Genomic DNA, 16,917 nt, shown 5'->3' on the forward strand with positions numbered 1-16,917 from the left:
TGCCTTGATGTCAGCTCACTACCGCCTCCACACCTCAGCTACCGAAGTAGCTGGGACTACAGGCGCCAGCCACCATGGCCAGCTAATTTTTGTATATTTTGTAGAGTTGGTTTTTCGCCATGTTGCCCAAGCTGGTCTGGAACTCCTGAGCTCAAGCAATCCGCCCACCTCAGCCCATTTATATAATTTTAAAATACTGGCCGGGCGCGGTGGCTCACGCCTGTAATCCAGCACTTTGGGAGACCAAGGCGGGCGGATCACAAGGTCAAGAGATCGAGAGCACCCTAGTCAACATGGTGAAACCCCGTCTCTACTAAAAATACAAAAAATTAGCTGGGCACGGTGGTGCGTGCCTGTAATCCCAGCTACTCAGGAGACTGAGGCAGGAGAATTGCCTGAACCCAGGAGGTGGAGGTTGCGGTGAGCCGAGATCGGGCCATTGCACTCCAGCCTGGGTAACAAGAGTAAAACTCCATCTCAAAAAAAAAAAAAAAAAAAAAGATCAGGTGATTGAGACCATCTTGGCCAACATAGTAAAACCCTGTATCTACTAAAAATACAAAAATTAGCTGGATATGGTGGTGCCTGCCTGTAATCCCAGCTACTCGGGAGGCTGAGACAGGAGAATCGCTCAAACCCAGGAGGCAGAGGTTGCAGTGAGCCAAGATCATGCCACTGCACTCCACCCTGAGCAACAGAGTAAGACTTCATCTCGAAAAATATATATATTGTGGTAAACACACATAAAATTTACTATTAGCGACATTCACAGTGTTGTGCAACCATCACAGCTATGTGGTTCAGAAAGCTTTTCAGCACCCCAAAAGGAACCCTGTACTTTTAAGCAGTGATTTCCCATCCACCCCTCCCTGCCAGCCCTGGGGAGACGTGGGTCTACCTTCCGTCTCCATGATAAATTTACCTATTGTGAACATGTCCTACAATATATGACTTTTTTTTTTTTTTTGAGACAGGGTCTCAATCTGTCACCCAGGCTGGAGTGCACTGGTGTGATCCTAGCTCACTGCAGCCTCCCCCTCCAGGCTGAAGTAAGGTCATCAGCCGTCAGGTTGGGGTAACAATGGGCTGCTTTCTGCAAGTAGGGTGTTTGCTGCTGCAAGGTTTTAAGCAGAGGACATGACAGTCGGAGTTACAGAAAGATCCCTCTAACTGCTGCACAGAAAAAGGGACGTTAGGCTGGCCGTGGTGGCTCACGCCTGTAATACCAGCACTTTGGGAGGCCGAGGCTGGCAGATCACCTGAGGTCAGGAGTTCAATACCAGCCTAATATGGTGAAACCCCATCTTTACTAAAAATACAAAAAAAATAGCTGGGTGTAATGGAACATGCCTGTAATCCCAGCTACTCGGAAGGCTGAGACAGCGGAATCACTTGGACCCAGGAGGCAGAGGTTGCAGCGAGCTGACATCACACTACTGCACTCCAGCCTGAGTGACAGATCAAGACTCTGTCTCAAAACAAAAGAAAGAAAGAAAAAACAAAAAGGGACTTTAGGACCCCCAGCCGAAGCAGGAGGGGGCTCAGAAAGCCACTGAGAGCCAGGATGAGTGGTCTCTGAGTAGGGCAAACAGAAGGAAGAGCAGGTTGGAGCTTGAGGTTTCTGGGAGCTTCTGGGGAGGAGAACCAGGAGACAGGTGGGTGAGGTGAAGCCAGGGAGGAGGCAAGTGCAAAACCCCAAAACAACTCCGTTCATGGTGTGCTGAGGAGTAACTGAGAGGCGGGCATCCAGCAACTCCGTTCATGGTGTGCTGAGGAGTAACTGAGAGGCGGGCATCCAGGGCATCAGGAGTATGGATGGGATGTTTGTCCCCTGTCCCCTCTAAACCCATGTTGAAACTTCAACCCCAATATAACAGCATTAAGAGGTGAGGTCTTTAAGAGGCAAAGGGGGCTGGGAACAGTGGCTGACACCTGTAATCCCAACACTTTGGGAGGCGGAGGCAGGCGGATCACCTGAGGTCAGGAGTTTGAGACCAGCCTGGCCAACACAGCGAAACCCCCATCTCTATTAAAAATACAAAAATTAGCCAGGCATGGTAGCAAATGCCTGTAATCTCAGCTACTAGGGAGGCTGAGGCAGTTGAACTGCTTGAACCCGGAGTGGGTGCGGAGGTTGCAGTGAGCTGAGATCACAGCACTGCCCTCCAGCCTGGGTAACAAAGTGAGACCCTGTCTCAAAAATAAAAGGGCATCCTGACCAGGTGAGGTCTGGCCCTGTCTTGGCTGGGGCCCAGGCTACTGGCAGGCACAGGAGGAGACAGGCCCCTGGAAGGCAGAGAGGCCGGGCACAGGCAGCAAGACTAGTCTTTGTTTCTCCAGACAGCCTTCTTTCCCACCCAGGCCTCAGCCTGGCTCCAACACAACAATGTCTGTGGACATTCCATGGCCAAACCAAGACAGGAACTCCAAAACCCTTTATTTAGCCAATCCCACGTTGAAGAACATTTAGATTGCGTCTTTTTTTTTTGGCCACTTGCATCCTTTTTCAACATCCCTCTTTTTAGCTTAGCTCATTAGAAGCAACACATCTGTGAAAACACTGATTCAATGACTACTTATATTCTCTACTGCAATGTAAATTGATGTAACACTGTTAAGAAGAAATAGTGTCTGTCCTTGTACCACTGAAAGCCATCCCCAGGTCAGCTTGTGGTATGGGATCCTTACTTGAGGAGACACTGGGGCCATCCCCTCACAGGGAGAGAATGAATGCCTCCTGTGTGTCGGACACCCATCATAGAGGGGTCCTTTCGCCCCAGATGCAGGGATACCTCATGCTGTTCCCAAAGTCAGTCCTCCCCTGTAAAGCGCACTTTCCCTCCCAGCCTCAGCTAGGACGTTGCCCACAAGTGACCATGCTTCCCCTCCCACCTGCAGACTTACAGGCACATTCCACAGATGTTAAGCCGACCAGATGGGGCAGAGCTCAGCTTTGGGGTTGACTGAGTTTAATCCCAACTCAACTTTGTCCAGCCAGCGGCTGTCCGTGCTCTTTGGCCATTTATAAATGGAGTTGTGAATAATCCCTGTCCCTCAGAGCTGTCCTGTGACTCTCAGAAGGTAATGCAGGTAAGGAGTGGTGCCGTGGCATAGATGCTCACGGAGTCCACAGTAAGCCAAGGCAGCCAGGCCAGTATGGGAGATGGCCCGTGGCTGGGCATCATCAGCAGTTCCCACTCTGGCCGTCATCTCAAATCAACTGCCTGTTGCTCTGCTGTAAAGGCAGAGTTTGCGATCTTTTGTCAAATCCACTTCTACTCAAGGCCATCTTTTTTTTTTTTTGCTTTTCTGAGACGCAGTCTTGCTCTGTTGCCCAGGCTGGAGTACAATGGTGCGATCTCAGCTTACTGCAACCTCCACCTTCCAGGTTCAAGCGATTCTCCTGCCTCAGCCTCTCAAGTAGCTGGGCCCCCATCACCACACTCAAGCTAATTTTTGTATTTGTAGTAGAGACAGGGTTTCACCATATTGGCCAGGCTGGTCTCAAACTCCTGACCTCAGGTGATCTCCCCACCTCAGCCTCCCAAAGTGCTGGGATTACAGGCATGAGCCACCATACCCAGCCAGGAGGATGAATTTCACAGATAATCATGTTAAACCACAGAAACAAGCTTGGTCGTGACTCTTTGCTGATAGGAGTCAGAAAAGTGGTCAGGAATGGGCTATCCGCTATTGACTGAATAAGAACAAGAGGAAACTCTGGGGTGTTGGAAATACTTTATACTTTGGTCTGGGTTATGTTTACACAAGCATATACATATGTAAAAAATCTGCTGGGTGTAGTGACTCATGCCTGTAATCCCAGCACTTTGGGAGGCCAAGACGGGAGGATTGCTGGAGGCCAAGAGTTGGAGACCAGCCTGGACAACATAGTGAGACTCCGTCTCTACAAAAAATTTAAACAAAAATGAAAATTAGGCTGGGTGGGATGGCTCACGCCTGTAATCCCAGCACTTTGGGAGGCCAAGGTGGGCGGATCACCTAAGGACCAAAGTTCAAGACCAGCCTGCAAACATGGTGAAACCCCATTTCTACTAAAAATACAAAAACTTAGCCAGGCATGGTGGCATGCGCCTGTAATCCCAGCCACTCGGGAGGCTGAGGCAGGAGAATCGCTTGAACACGGGAGGCGGAGGTTGCAGTGAGCCAAGACTGTGCTACTGCACTTCAGCTTGGGCACTCTGATAAAATAAAAAAATTAGTCGGGCATGGTGGCACACACCTCTGGTGCCAGCTACTTCGGGGAGGCTGAGATAGGAGCATCACATCAGCCTGGCAGGTCAAGGCTGCAGAGAGCTGTGATCCAGCCACTGAACCCCAGCCTTGGGAGATAAAATGAGACCGTGTCTCGAAATGTATATACATGTAAAAATGTAAAACTTCCATCGAGCTTCACAGTTTTCATGCCCTTTACTGTAAGCCTCAATTAAAGTAAATACCTAATAACTGGTGACGATGATGGTGAGCAAACTCTGAGTACCAGGTTCTAGGCAGTGTCTTTAGACCCTAACCCCACTGCCTAGTAATGGCTCTGGTCTGTGTGACCTCCGAGGCACGGGGAACGTGTTTTTGCAAAGGACTGAGGCGAGCACGCAGCCTTGCGGAGGAGGGAGTCCCGGGCTGACTTCCCGGACTGGCTGGTAAACGACCCACTTGCTGGCCCGCTGTCCGAAACGCGTCCCCTGCGACCCCGGACCCTCCCGCCGCGCTCCTGAGGGAGCCCTGCCCGGACCCGCGAGAGAGGCCGGCGAATAGGCAGCCGGCCGGGCCCGGGTCACTCCGTGAAGGGTCTCCTCACCTAGGCTGACCACTGGCTCCCAATGGGCGCAAGACCCCGCGGCCGCTGGGAAACAGCGCGGCCGTGCGCCTGCGCCACCCTCCCCTCGGCCGCATTTCCGCAGCGAGCCCTCCACTCCGAATGCCGGTTGGCGTCCTGCCAACCAATCACCGAGGCGCCCCGAGCCCGGCAGCCAATGGTCGCCCGCCTCCCCGCGCCGGGCCGCGCCAGTTGGCGCTGATCTCCCGCAGCCCGCGGGAAGCGGGGGCGGATTGGCGAAGGCGACGGCCAATGGGCGGCGGGCGCGAGACGCGGGGCCAATGAGCGCCCCGGGGGCGGGGAGGGCACCGCGGCGGGCGGCTGCAAGGAGCGGCCGGCGGCGGCGGCGGCGGCCGGTGGCGGCCATGGCGGCCATGGCGGCGGCGGCGGCGGCCGATGGCGACGACGCCCGCTGCGTGCGGCTGAGTGCCGAGCGGGCCCAGGCGCTGCTGGCCGACGTGGACACGCTGCTGTTTGACTGCGACGGGGTGCTATGGCGCGGGGAGACGGCCGTGCCCGGCGCGCCTGAGGCCCTGCGGGCGCTCCGTGCCCGCGGCAAGCGCCTGGGCTTCATAACCAACAACAGCAGCAAGACCCGCGCGGCCTACGCCGAGAAGCTGCGGCGCCTGGGCTTCGGCGGCCCGGCTGGGCCCGGCGCCGGCCAGGAGGTCTTCGGCACCGCCTACTGCACCGCGCTCTACCTGCGCCAGCGCCTGGCTGGTGCGCCCGCGCCCAAGGCCTACGTGCTGGGCAGCCCGGCACTGGCCGCGGAGCTGGAGGCCGTGGGCGTCGCCTGCGTGGGCGTCGGGCCCGAGCCGCTGCAGGGCGAGGGTCCCGGCGACTGGCTGCACGCGCCGCTGGAGCCCGACGTGCGCGCGGTGGTGGTGGGCTTTGACCCGCACTTCAGCTACATGAAGCTCACCAAAGCCCTGCGCTACCTGCAGCAGCCCGGCTGCCTGCTCGTGGGCACCAACATGGACAACCGGCTACCGCTAGAGAACGGCCGCTTCATCGCGGGTCCGTGCGCCCCGGGGCGGGAGGCTGGGGGGCGGGCCCCGGGCCCCCTCCCCGCCCTCTGACCGGGTCCCCTGTGCCCCGCAGGTACTGGCTGTCTGGTCCGAGCCGTGGAGATGGCCGCCCAGCGCCAGGCCGACATCATCGGGAAGCCCAGCCGCTTCATCTTCGACTGCGTGTCCCAGGAATACGGCATCAACCCCGAGCGCACCGTCATGGTGGGAGACCGCCTGGACACAGACATCCTCCTGGGCGTCACCTGTGGCCTCAAGACCATTCTGACCCTCACCGGAGTCTCCACTCTAGGAGATGTGAAGAGTAATCAGGAAAGTGAATGCGTATCTAAGAAGAAAATGGTCCCTGACTTCTATGTTGACAGCATAGCCGACCTTTTGCCCGCCCTTCAAGGTTAAAGATTGAGTGTCTTTAATCTCCAGAATAAAAAAAAAAATTGAAAATTAGTTACCCAAAGTAATAGGTGGGGCTTAAACATCTTCTCGGCCAGGTGGCTTCAAAGAGTGTAACTGGAGTTAATCAAAGGCATTCATTGTTAACCTTGTAAGTAAACGTTTGGGGGACGATTTTGTTTACAGATGCTTGTCATTGAAGTTGCACTTTTAGGCTTGGAAGGCATTGTGGGGTGGGTTCTGGGCCTTGGGCGGGGTTGGCAGGGGCAGGCTAAGCACCTGTCTGGGATTCAGGTATCCGGGGCCTGAGGCGGTTCTAGGGGTGTGTGTCCTATACTTTATTGAAAAACTCATTCAGGGATCCAGGGGCGGAGGGACTGATTATTCTGCTGGAAGAGGCTTTTGTGGACAAGGCCCCATCAGTGTGACTGACAGTCCAGCGGAGCCTTCTGTGTCCCTCTGCCTCCCAGCAGGTTGGGGATGGAGGAGGGAGCTGCTCCCAGGTGCCATCTCCTTGCCCTTGGGTGCAAAGTGCTGCCCTCACCACCCTTCCGCCTCCCCTGCTTCCTTGAAAACCACTCTGATGTCACAATTGAGTGTCTGTTCCGTTTCAGATACCCAGGGCTGCTGCTCCTCACACACAGCTGCCCAGTTCTGTAAACGCAGCCCAGCTAAACCTCAGCTGTCTCGAGTGTGCGTTTAAACCCAGGTGACTTGGACTGAGCAGCCGCAAGGCCGGGGACGCCTTCGCTCAACTCCGAGGCTGCAGTGCAGGGAGCTCAGAGCAGTGCTGCTACCAAACAGTTTAACTTTGAACAACTGTGTCAGGCAATGGATTTGAATGTTAAGTGTGTTAATAGCTGTGCTCTATCTCATAGGGAAAATCCCAGTGAAGAAGCCTTTATGCCCTGCAGCCAGCAGTCCGGCTAAAGCATGTTGGCCAAGGAATGCCTGTCATCCGGGGCTCTGGGAGGGGGAGGAGAGTGGTGTCCCCAAGAACAGGAAGTCCTTTACAAAGCATCCAGTCTCTTCCTGTCCTTCCATTCCCTAGGTTGAAATAGGGGTTGGAGGCTGGTGGCCCAGGAGGTCACATGCCTTGCCCTGGATTCCCTTGTCAGTGGCCAGCAGGAGGATTTGGCAGGGCCACCAGCTCGCCAAGGTTCTAAGTAGGGCTCTGGCCTCTCCTGCCTGCTCCGTGGCTCTGCTGACCTTTCACAGGCCTGACAGCAGACTCAGCAGGGCCAGCCCAGGACACTGCACCTTCTGGCTGGCTCCCTACCGGCGCCTTGCCCTGCACCTGGTGGCTTCTCTCCTGGCCACACAACATTCCACTTGGTCATGAAGACTTCTCAGAGCAATAAGGGGTGTTCTGAGCCTTCAGCACCTCCCAGACCGGGGATGTCAGGTTCAGAGGGTGCCGCAGGGCAGCATGAGGGTGGCTGTGCCCACAAAGCTGGTGGCACTGATGCTGGCTCGGTGAGCTCAGTTCCAGCTGGGTCTGGCCTGGCAGGGCGTAGTCATGCTAGGAGCACGTGGCAGATGCAGCTGCTGCGATGCCTCCCTCTTGCCGTGTGGGGGCTGGGAGTCCCTTGCACCCTGTCTCCAGCCCATGAGGGGCAGTGGCACTGTGTGCCCCGGAGCGCAGATTAAACTCTCAAACCCACACTGGCTCAGGTGTCCTTGCTCTCGACTTGCTTTGGCCCTGGGCGCTGCTGTCTCACTGCAGGTGGGAGGACTCAAAGTAGATGGGTGGCTGGGGTTCCAACTCTACAGCGGGAATGCCAACTGCCCACTCCCAGCCTGGTTCAGAGGAACGCGTTCTGGAGAATGAGGGAAACTAAGGAAGGAAAGGGTGTTGGAGTGAAGCTGGTGGGGCTCATGGGCACACATTGGCTGCTATGTCACATTGCCCAGGGCAGGGAGCAGAGCTGAGTTAGAAACAAGTTCGGCTGAGCTGGGTGTCGTGGCTCGCGCCTGTAATCCCAGCACTTTGGGAGGCTGAGGCAGGCAGATCACTTGAGGTCAGACATTCGAGGCCAGCCTGACCAACGTGGTGAAACCTGGTCTTTCCTAAAAATACAAAAATTAACCAGGTGTGGTGTTGGGCACCTGTAATCCCAGCTACTTGGGAGACTGAGGCAGAAGAATCACTTGAATCCGGGAGGCGGAGGTTGCAGTGAGCCAAGATGGCGCCACTGTACTCCAACCCGGGGGACACTGTGAAACTCCATCTCAAAGTCATGCTAGGCTGGCCTGACCATCCCAGGGAGCACAGGCTCCAGTAGGCTGCCTATCCACACTCCAGCCTTCAGGAACCCCTGGTCTTGGGCATGTACTCTGTGGGATGCCATTTGGCCCCATCTTACACTGGGGGGCTGGGAAGCAGCTGGGGGTGCACAGTCCCATATGAGTCATTCATTGAACCAGGATTTATTGACAGCTCGTGCAGTGCCAGGGCCTATGCCCTGAGCACTGGGGAGTCGAGGGTAACCTGAGAGACTCAGACCACTTTAGGAAAAGAAAATCCACCCCAGCCACACTTAGCGAGTCACCCTGGCTGGGCCCGCGCTGCCCTCCAGTTGGTCATCTGGACTGGATTTGCACGCAGCCAAGCTCTATGCTTCCCAGACCCTGATCTCCAGTCTGTGCAGGCCAGGTGTCTGGAGCCAGGCCTGGTGACGGGTATCCCCCAGGTGGGAGGAGGGGACTGTCCTGGCTCTGACCCGGATATCAGATCCGGAGCTGAGGGGGAGGCGTGGGGTCAGGAGGGGAGGCGTCCTGAGGTTTCCCTGGCCAAGGTTGCAGACAAGGGGCGCAGACAATCGGCGCATTGTGAGCAGGGGCTGCAGCATGGAGCCAGCAAGCTGCTGCACGGAGCGCCCCGAACCTGGGCCTGCAGGGGTGAGTGGCCTCCCATCACTCCTGCAGCAAGGACTCAGGGGATGCCCCCGGCCACCCAGCCTCTCCCTTCCCCAGCCCACTTGCTCCCTGGTCTCTAACCCCCATGACCCCTCTGACCCTGATGCGTGCCCAGGTGAAGACCAAGCCCTGCTGTGGGGGCTGGAGAGCCGCGGGCCTGCTGCTGCTGCTGGTGCTAGCTGCGGGGGCTGTGGCTGGAGGGCTTCTTGGCTTCACTCAGGGCCCTCCCAAGGTAAGCCCCTCCTCGAGACCAGGGTCATGGACAGTGGGAAGCAGGAGGGGAAGCTGGCATATCCCAGCCTCCAGCAGAGCCACAGTGCAGAGCCGGCAGTGATATGGCTGCCTTGGAGCAGATGGCTGGAGGACCAAGGGGCAGAAGGGCCACTCAGGGATGTCAGAATCCTGAGCCCAGAGCTGGGGGCTGTGCTGGAGTTGCACAGCTACCCAGCTGAACTCTCAACTCCACTGCTAGCCACGGCTGCAGACGCTGCGAATGACCCTCCCGAGCCCCCACGTGCCCAGGCCCAACCAAACCATTCTGGTGGACGTGGCCCAGAATGCGGCAACCATCACAGTGACCCCACCTCAGAGCAACCACAGCTGGGTGGTGCTGTTCGACGGACAGAGCGTGAGTGGGCAGGGAGTGATTGCCCTCCCAGGTGTCAGTCAGGGTGGCCCTGCCTCACCCCCCTGCCTCCCCAGGACTGCATCTGTTACCGCCCTGAGGAGCATCACGCCTGCTTCCTCCGCCTGATGGGGGACAGTGATCGGGAGACCCTGCGGCTGCTGGTGGATACCTCCAAGGTGAGCCATCCTGCTGGGCACAGCCCCCAGCCAGGAGCCAGACAAAGGGTCCTGTGTGCAGCCCAGCACAGGGCAGGCTGGGGCTCTGGTTTCAGGGAACAGGAAGCTCTCTCCTCCCTGAGCACAGGCTGCTGACAAGAGCCAAGGGTGGGGCCATCACTGGGGTTGGGAGGGGCCCGCCCCGCCCAGCCAGGAGCAGGGAGGAGTCCCCTCCCATGGCCCACCAGAGTCTTCTCAGCAGGCCCAAGGGACTCAGGGCCCCAGCCAGGACACCCACCACACCCAGGAGCTGCTGGCAGTGCTGGGGAGCCATGAGGTGGACCCCACCCAGGTGGGCGCTTTGGTGCAGCACCTGTGCGCAAGGACCCCCATCTACTGGGCCCAGCGAGTGGAGGGTGAGTTGGGGTTGCTGCATGGGGAGGCCGGGCCCACGGGGGAGCTGGGGGCAGAGCCCTTGGGGATTCACGGAGCCCTCACCACAGGGCCCCAGAGGCAGCGGCTCATCTATCTCTGCATTGACATCTGCTTCCCAAGCAACATCTGCGTGTCGGTCTGCTTTTATTACCTCCCAGACTGAGCCCCTGAACTGGCCAAGCCCAGCCCTAGTCCCCAGTCCAGCGGGCTGGCCAGATCACCCGCACCAGGGAGGACAGCTGCCGGCGGGGACGAATAAACCCTTCCACCTGGCCGTGGTGGTGTTCTCTGTGGCCTGAGATCCTGAAACTCGGGCAGGGAGGGGACAGAGCGCACTGGGTTGGGAGTGGCACCAGCCTCAGATGCCTCCACAGCTTCAAGCCCTGGGCCGACATTCCTAGGGAATGCAGGCTAGCCCAGTCTAGGAGTGTGCACCCCGGCTTGTGTCACCCTGAGCTGTCACATCCGGATAAGCAACTGGGGGCTGAGAGGCCTGGCCCGGCAGGTCGAGGAGCCACACGGGGCTGTCAGGTCCAGCTGGCACAGGCCGGCCGTAGGCCCCTCTGTGACCTGGGTGCTGCATGGGTCCCTCCAATTGCCACCACCTGAACCAGGCAGACCCGAGGGGGCACAGGCTAGCCCAGCACACTGTCGTTGAAGGCCAGGCAGACGACAGCCTTCTGGTGGCCGCCATACTCTCTCTTGATCTCTCCAGTCTCCACACACCAGAGCCGGGCCAGGTTGTCTGAAGAAGCTGGAGGAGGAGGATGGGCAGGGCTCAGAGCACAGGTGCAGGCTGGGCAGAGCCCGAGCAGAGGGGGAGCAGCAGCCTAGGTGGGCTGGCTCTGGAGGCCAGGGACGGGGGAGGCTGGGGCGGAGCTCACCAGTGACGATGTACTGGGAGTCCCCTGAGAAGGCACAGCCCCACATCCAGCCGCGGGAGGACTCCCCAGGGTTGCCACTCTTGATGCTCAGCTCTGTCATCAGGGAGAAGTTGGACGTCCTCCAGATCTTGCACGTCTGATCAGCTGAGCAGGTGGCGAGGAGCCTGGGGGTGGGGGTGGGGTGTGTCTAGCAGCAGCCACTCCACTCTGCAGCCCCTGACATGCACCCAGCAGCCCCTCCCCTATCCAGCCCCCAGCCCAGGCAGGCCCCCTCCCGGGCCAGCAGGCCCCGCACACACGTGGAGTCGGGGCTGAAGCGGCACTGCAGGGCGTAGCGAGTGTGGGCAGGGATCTTGGTCTTGGGGATGAGCTGGGTCACCTCGTCACCAATGCCCCCCGTCAGATTCCAGACATAGCAGTTTCCCTAAAGGCAGGAGGACTGTCACCAGTGGCCCGAGGACTCAGGTCTGAGATACAGGGAAGGATGCCCTTGAGGCCCAACACTGGGGGCCAACTGTGCATGGGGACCCTGGGTCAGGGACAGGCAGGCCCCTCCAGACCTGCCTGCTGGAGGCACCTGGGAAGTCTGGCCCCAACCAAGAGCCACAGCCGGCAAGCTAAGAGCAGGAGGCCATGCCTGGCCAAGGACTCAAATTATCCTTTCTGGAGAATGCCCCTGGCCAATGGGAGTACCCGGGAGAAGGGCACCAGCTAGAGGGACAGCATGACCAAGGCTGGGAGAAGGGAAGTCCGGGGACGAGGGACAAGCGAGGCACTGGGATTAAATAGAGTTAATGGAAAAAAATGAGGCTGGAGAGGAGAGCAGGGGCCACCCATGGCAGCCTACGGGCGAGGCCAGCAGCCCTGGGTCTCCACAGGGGAACGACACCACCTGGCCGGTACTGACCAGGCACCACTAGAAGCGTCCAAGGGAGAATAGGTCAGGGCCGGGGGACGTCAGGGAGGAAGTAAGGAAGCCTCGGAGAATGTGTCAGCTGTCATGGGAGACGAGGGTGAGTGGAACCAGGAGGCAACAGGGAGAAAAGAAGAAAGTGGACCGACTTGGGAGAGACTCCAGAAACCACAGTGACGGAGCTGCAGACGTGGATAAGGCATCGGGACTTCTGGCTTTGCTGGCAGGGTGGGCGTTAGCGCCCGGGATGGAGGAAGCAGAAGGGGGCCACTAAGGGACATCCAGGAATAAGCCCACCTGCAGAGGCTGAGGGCTGAATGCCAAGCTGCCCCCACCCAGCGCCTGCCACCAGGACTCACGGTGCTATTGACGGCTGCCATGTAGCTGGCGTCAGGGTCGATGTGGGCAGACGTGATGGAGACCTCAGGCTCAGGGATGAGCTGCTCGTTGTGGTCTGTTTTCAAGTCCCAGATGTGGATAGCCCCGCTCTGGTCGCCCACGATGAGCTCTGCCTGAGGTACAAGGGAGGTGAGGCAGGGCCCAAGCCTGGCTCTCCCAAGTCCCAGGGTGCCCAGCCCCATGAGCCCTCCTCACCTGGTTGGGGTGCAGGCACACACAGTTAATGGGCGCGTTCACCTGGAAGATCCGCTGGCACTGCAGGTTCCGGGACCTGCGGGCCGGGCCGGGCACGCGCTGATCGTCTGGGCTTGTTGGTGCCCCACCCAGATGGCCTCGGCCTGGCCATTCCTCCCCTCCCTCTACTGACGGGACCCGCCTCTCGGGAAATACTTGGGATGCAGGGCCCTCCGCTCCAGAGAGGAGCCTAAGCCAGTCCTGGCAGAAGGGGTATAACGCGTAGGCTCCAGGCTCAAGGCAAGACTCGCGATTTGATGCAATTCGCTCCCCTGTCCTCACTTCAGTAAGTCGCCCACAGGAAGCTCCCTGACTCAGCCTCTGCTTGGAAAGAACCCAACCTAAAAACGTCTCCCAGGAGCGGCCCACCCCAGCCCCAGGCAGCAGACCCCTCCCCGCCACACCTGAGGTCCCAGATCCTGGCTGTGCAGTCCTCGCCGCCCGTGTACATCCAGCGGCCGTCTTCATGGAAGCCCACAGATGCGATGTTCTTGTTGACACCATCATAGCTGATAATGGGGTTGGGGTTATTGGAGTTGAGATCGTACATGCGGATGTGCTGGTAACCTAAGGACATAGGCTGAACTGAAGCTTGGCTGTGCTTAGGTCGACCGGCCAGAGGTCAGGGGTTAGAGGTCAAGGGTCACAGATACCTGCAGCAGCAATCATGCTGCGGTCTGGTGTGATCTCCAAGGCATTCACCTGCTAGGACTGTTAAGGAGGATGACGGGAGAGCAGCCCTGGGGCCAGGCTGTTGTCCCCACACGAGGCACCCCCACAGCGCCATGCTGCCCGCCCCGGGTGGAGGATACAGAGTCTTGGTGCTGGACAGTCCGGGTGCAGATGCCGCTGTGGGCCTGCCAGAACCGCACTGTGTGGTCGTAGCCTGCAGTGGCCAGGATGACCGGGTCACTGCCCACCGTGCCTGGGGAGGTGTTCATGGTGTGGCCAGAACGGGCCCTAGAGCTGAAAGGCAGGAGTGAAAGGTCAGAGCATCTGCAGAGGAGAGGGGTATGCAGTATTTAAGAGAACACCCTCTGTGCTAAGCAGATTACAGGCCCACGGAGCGCTGCCGGATGGGGCTTATCATTCCCACTTTACAGATGGGAAAACAAGCGAAGGTAGGTTCAGGGACACGCGTGACACTCGGCTCCGGGCGACTCGGGGGCTCCAGGGCGCACGCTCCGTCCCCGCCCCACGCAGCCAGAGGGGGCGCCGTCCCCATCGCAGCCGGCAGGGGGCAGTCACGCGCACGCGCCACTCTGCCGCAGGGGCGGGCCGCGCGTGCGCAAGGCGGCGGGAGGGCCGGGGGAAGCGGAGCGCTGCGGCTGCGCATGCGTAGCAGGCCGACGGCGGGCCCTAATGGGAATGGGCGCTATCTGGCTGAACCCCCTAAGCTCCCGTGTCCTCCGCCGACCGCCCTTGCTCCGTCCTGCTGGCTGGCTTTCCCGGCCGCGCTCTCCCAGCCACCCAGCAGCTGGTTCCCGGCCCCTGGGTCGCGGCCTCCGTACCTTACGGGCGGCTCCGCACTCCACCGTGTCCAGGACGGCGAGGGGAGCCGGAGCGAGTCGATCGAGGCCGCGCCTGAGCGTAGAGTTATCGATGGCTCCCTAGGGCGAGACCATGGGGCGGGCGGGGGTGGGTAGGACGAGACCAAAGTTCTAGGGCGGGGAGTTCCCGCCGGGACGAATCCTGAGCGGTCTCCGTGCGTCGCGGCGGGCCCGGCGGGGCGTGGAAAGAAGCCGCAGCTCTCTCCCCGGCCTCCTCCCCACGGGGCACTCGACCCTCTGACACGGCTGCCCGTTTCCCGGGCTGTCGGGTCGCGCCGTTCCGGTGCCCTCCCTGACCCACTACTCCTCCACGCTGGGCTAGGATTGGCTGTAAATTACAGGACTTGAATTCAGATAAGTAACAAATATATATATATATTAGTGTAAGTACATCCCGGACATTGCATGGGAAATACTTATGCTAAAATTTTTTCACTTGCTTACCTACAGTTCAAAGTTAACTGGGCATCCTGTAGTTTTACTTGCTAGATCTGGCGCCCCAGCCCCAGCCTGACCCTCAGGACGTCACACTGAACCCAGGGTCCACCTCAAAACCACAGGCCCTCATTCCAGCTCTGTACACTCCACGCCGGTGCCCTCACCCTTTAGACAGGCTCCCACATGTTTTTTCCCACTGCTCTTACAGACGCAGCTATAGCCCTTCCTCTGGCCGCAAACGGGGTGCATCTTGTCCCTTGACCAGGCCCTAGTTCGCAGGAGCCTTCCTTTCTATAGCTTCACCTCTTCTCCTTCCTGCCCCTTAGCCTTTAAACACCATAAAGCAATCCCAAACTCTTCAATAGCGGTCCTGACCATTTTTCTAGCTCCACGTCTTCATCTCCCACTCATTCTGCAGCCCTAGTCATCTGCCTTTTACCCCCAGCTCTCTAACTCTCCAATGGAAATTCCTGAAGGTCACTGACAATCTCACTTTGCTAAATCCCAGTGGATACTTTTCCTCCCATTTTCTTTTTCTTTTTTTTTTCTTTTTTTTTTGAGACGGAGTCGTGCTCTGTTGCCCAGGCTGGAGTGTGCAGTGGCACGATCTTGGCTCACTGCACCTCTGCCTCCCATGTTCAAGCGATTCTCCTGCTTCAGCCTCCTGAGTAGCTAGGGACAGGCATGCACCACCACGTCCAGCTAATTTTGTGTTTTAGTAGAGATGGGTTTCACCACGTTGGTCAGGCTGGTCTTGAACTCCTGACCTCGTGCTCCACCCACCTCGGCCTTCCAAAGTGTTGGGATTACAGGCATGAGCCACTGCACCCGGAGTTGTTTTTTGTTTGTTTGTTTGTTTTGTTTTGAGGCGGAGTCTCGCTCTTGTTGCCCAGGCTGGAGTGCAGTGGTGGGATCTCAACTCACTGCAAAACCTCCACCTCCCAGGTTCAAGTGATTCTCCTGCCTCAGCCTCCTGAGTAGCTGGGATTATGAGCACCTGCCACCATACCAGGCTGATTTTTTAATTTTTAGTAGAGATGGGGTTTCACCATGGTGGCCGGGCTGGTCTCAAACTCCAGACCTCAAGTGATCTGCCCACCTTAGCCTCCCAAAGTGCTGGGATTACAGGTGTGAGCCACCACACCCGGCCTCCTCCCAATTCTTGACACATCTGCGCCACGGTTGGCAGCACCATGCCTGAAAGGCTGCCTTCTCCTAGCCCCTTGGCATTTAATCTCTTTTCCTGCCTCCCCACAAAGACTGGGCCCCCCCAGAGTTCCCTCTGTGCACCCCATGAGATCCCAGAGGGCTGGCGACTGCTAGCTCCGAGGTTTCCGCGGCTGCCCTGATGCTGGACCCCTTCAACCCTGTCTCTAGCTCTGATGGCCTCAGCCCTCTGTTGGACACTGTCCCTAGAATGCCCCGAAGACACCACCACCTTCCATGGCCAAGACAACTCATTGCTACCCTTCTGTGGGTAGTGCCCACTGTGTATCACAGCTGGGCAAGATCCGACAGCTCCCCTCCCTCGCCCTTCCCTTCCGCCGCCGATTTTACCTGTGACCCACCTTCCTTTCCACTATCCTGGCTCTAGCTCACCCCCATAGCCCCCATAACAGCCTCCTCCCTTGCCCCAGCCACTCTGGCCCCCTTCCAGACTGTCCTCGACAGTGCAGAATGGCCTTTTAAAAACTTCAGTCTGGGGGCCGGGCGCGGTGACTCAGGCCTATAATCCCAGCACTTTGGGAGGCTGAGGCGGGTGGATCACGAGGTCAAGAGATCGCGACTATCCTGGTCAACAAGGTGAAACCCCATCTCTACTAAAAAATACAAAAATTATCTGGGCATGGTGGTGCACACCTGTAGTCCCAGCTACTCAGGAGGCTGAGGCAGGAGAATTGCTTGAACCCAGGAGGCGGAGGTTGCGGTGAGCCGAGATCGTGCCATTGCACTCCAGCCTGGGTAACGAGGGAAACTCCGTCTCCAAAAAAAAAAAAAAAACACTTCAGTCTGGGCCCAGAACAGTGGTTCATGCCTATAATCCCAGCACTTTGGAAGGCTGAGGCAGGAGGATCACTTGAGCCCAGGAGTTCAAAACCATCCT

At 58.3% G+C, this 16,917-nt stretch overlaps 3 protein-coding genes across 6 annotated transcripts; 2 read left to right on the top strand and 1 right to left on the bottom strand.

The window, feature by feature from the left end:
* Positions 1–5,202: 5,202 nt before the first annotated feature.
* PGP (phosphoglycolate phosphatase) lies at positions 5,203–6,432 on the top strand. The gene is made up of 2 exons (XM_012441675.3): positions 5,203–5,854; positions 5,939–6,432. The coding sequence occupies exons 1-2, from the start codon at positions 5,203–5,205 to the stop codon at positions 6,262–6,264; spliced, it is 978 nt and encodes a 325-aa protein (XP_012297098.3). The 3' UTR covers positions 6,265–6,432.
* Positions 6,433–8,013: 1,581 nt separating this feature from the next.
* Positions 8,014–10,669, top strand: BRICD5 (BRICHOS domain containing 5). Of its 3 annotated transcripts, XM_012441784.3 has the most exons (6): positions 8,014–9,159; positions 9,293–9,409; positions 9,650–9,805; positions 9,880–9,981; positions 10,223–10,376; positions 10,464–10,669. In XM_012441784.3, exons 1-6 carry the CDS (start codon positions 9,109–9,111, stop codon positions 10,556–10,558), a joined length of 675 nt encoding a protein of 224 aa, XP_012297207.1. In that variant the 5' UTR covers positions 8,014–9,108; the 3' UTR covers positions 10,559–10,669. The 3 variants fall into 3 exon arrangements, with proteins under 3 accessions (XP_012297207.1, XP_064218408.1, XP_012297205.1); XM_064362338.1 differs by having other exon boundaries at positions 8,014–9,409; positions 9,650–9,981; XM_012441782.3 differs by lacking the exon at positions 8,014–9,159 and having other exon boundaries at positions 9,173–9,409; positions 10,223–10,669.
* MLST8 (MTOR associated protein, LST8 homolog) lies at positions 10,521–14,418 on the bottom strand. 2 transcript variants are annotated; one of them, XM_012441781.2, is made up of 9 exons: positions 14,337–14,418; positions 13,638–13,791; positions 13,479–13,527; positions 13,230–13,392; positions 12,787–12,862; positions 12,552–12,704; positions 11,579–11,703; positions 11,280–11,443; positions 10,521–11,149 (listed from the first exon to the last, which is right to left on the bottom strand). In XM_012441781.2, exons 2-9 carry the CDS (start codon positions 13,764–13,766, stop codon positions 11,031–11,033), a joined length of 978 nt encoding a protein of 325 aa, XP_012297204.1. In that variant the 5' UTR covers positions 13,767–13,791; positions 14,337–14,418; the 3' UTR covers positions 10,521–11,030. The 2 variants fall into 2 exon arrangements, with proteins under 2 accessions (XP_012297204.1, XP_012297202.1); XM_012441779.2 differs by having other exon boundaries at positions 13,479–13,530.
* Between the last annotated feature and the right edge of the window lie 2,499 nt (positions 14,419–16,917).

This window comes from Aotus nancymaae, unplaced genomic scaffold (genome assembly GCF_030222135.1).
Source record: "Aotus nancymaae isolate 86718 unplaced genomic scaffold, 86718_ANA_hifiasm-v0.15.2.pri h1tg000049l, whole genome shotgun sequence".
NCBI lineage: Eukaryota > Metazoa > Chordata > Mammalia > Primates > Aotidae > Aotus > Aotus nancymaae.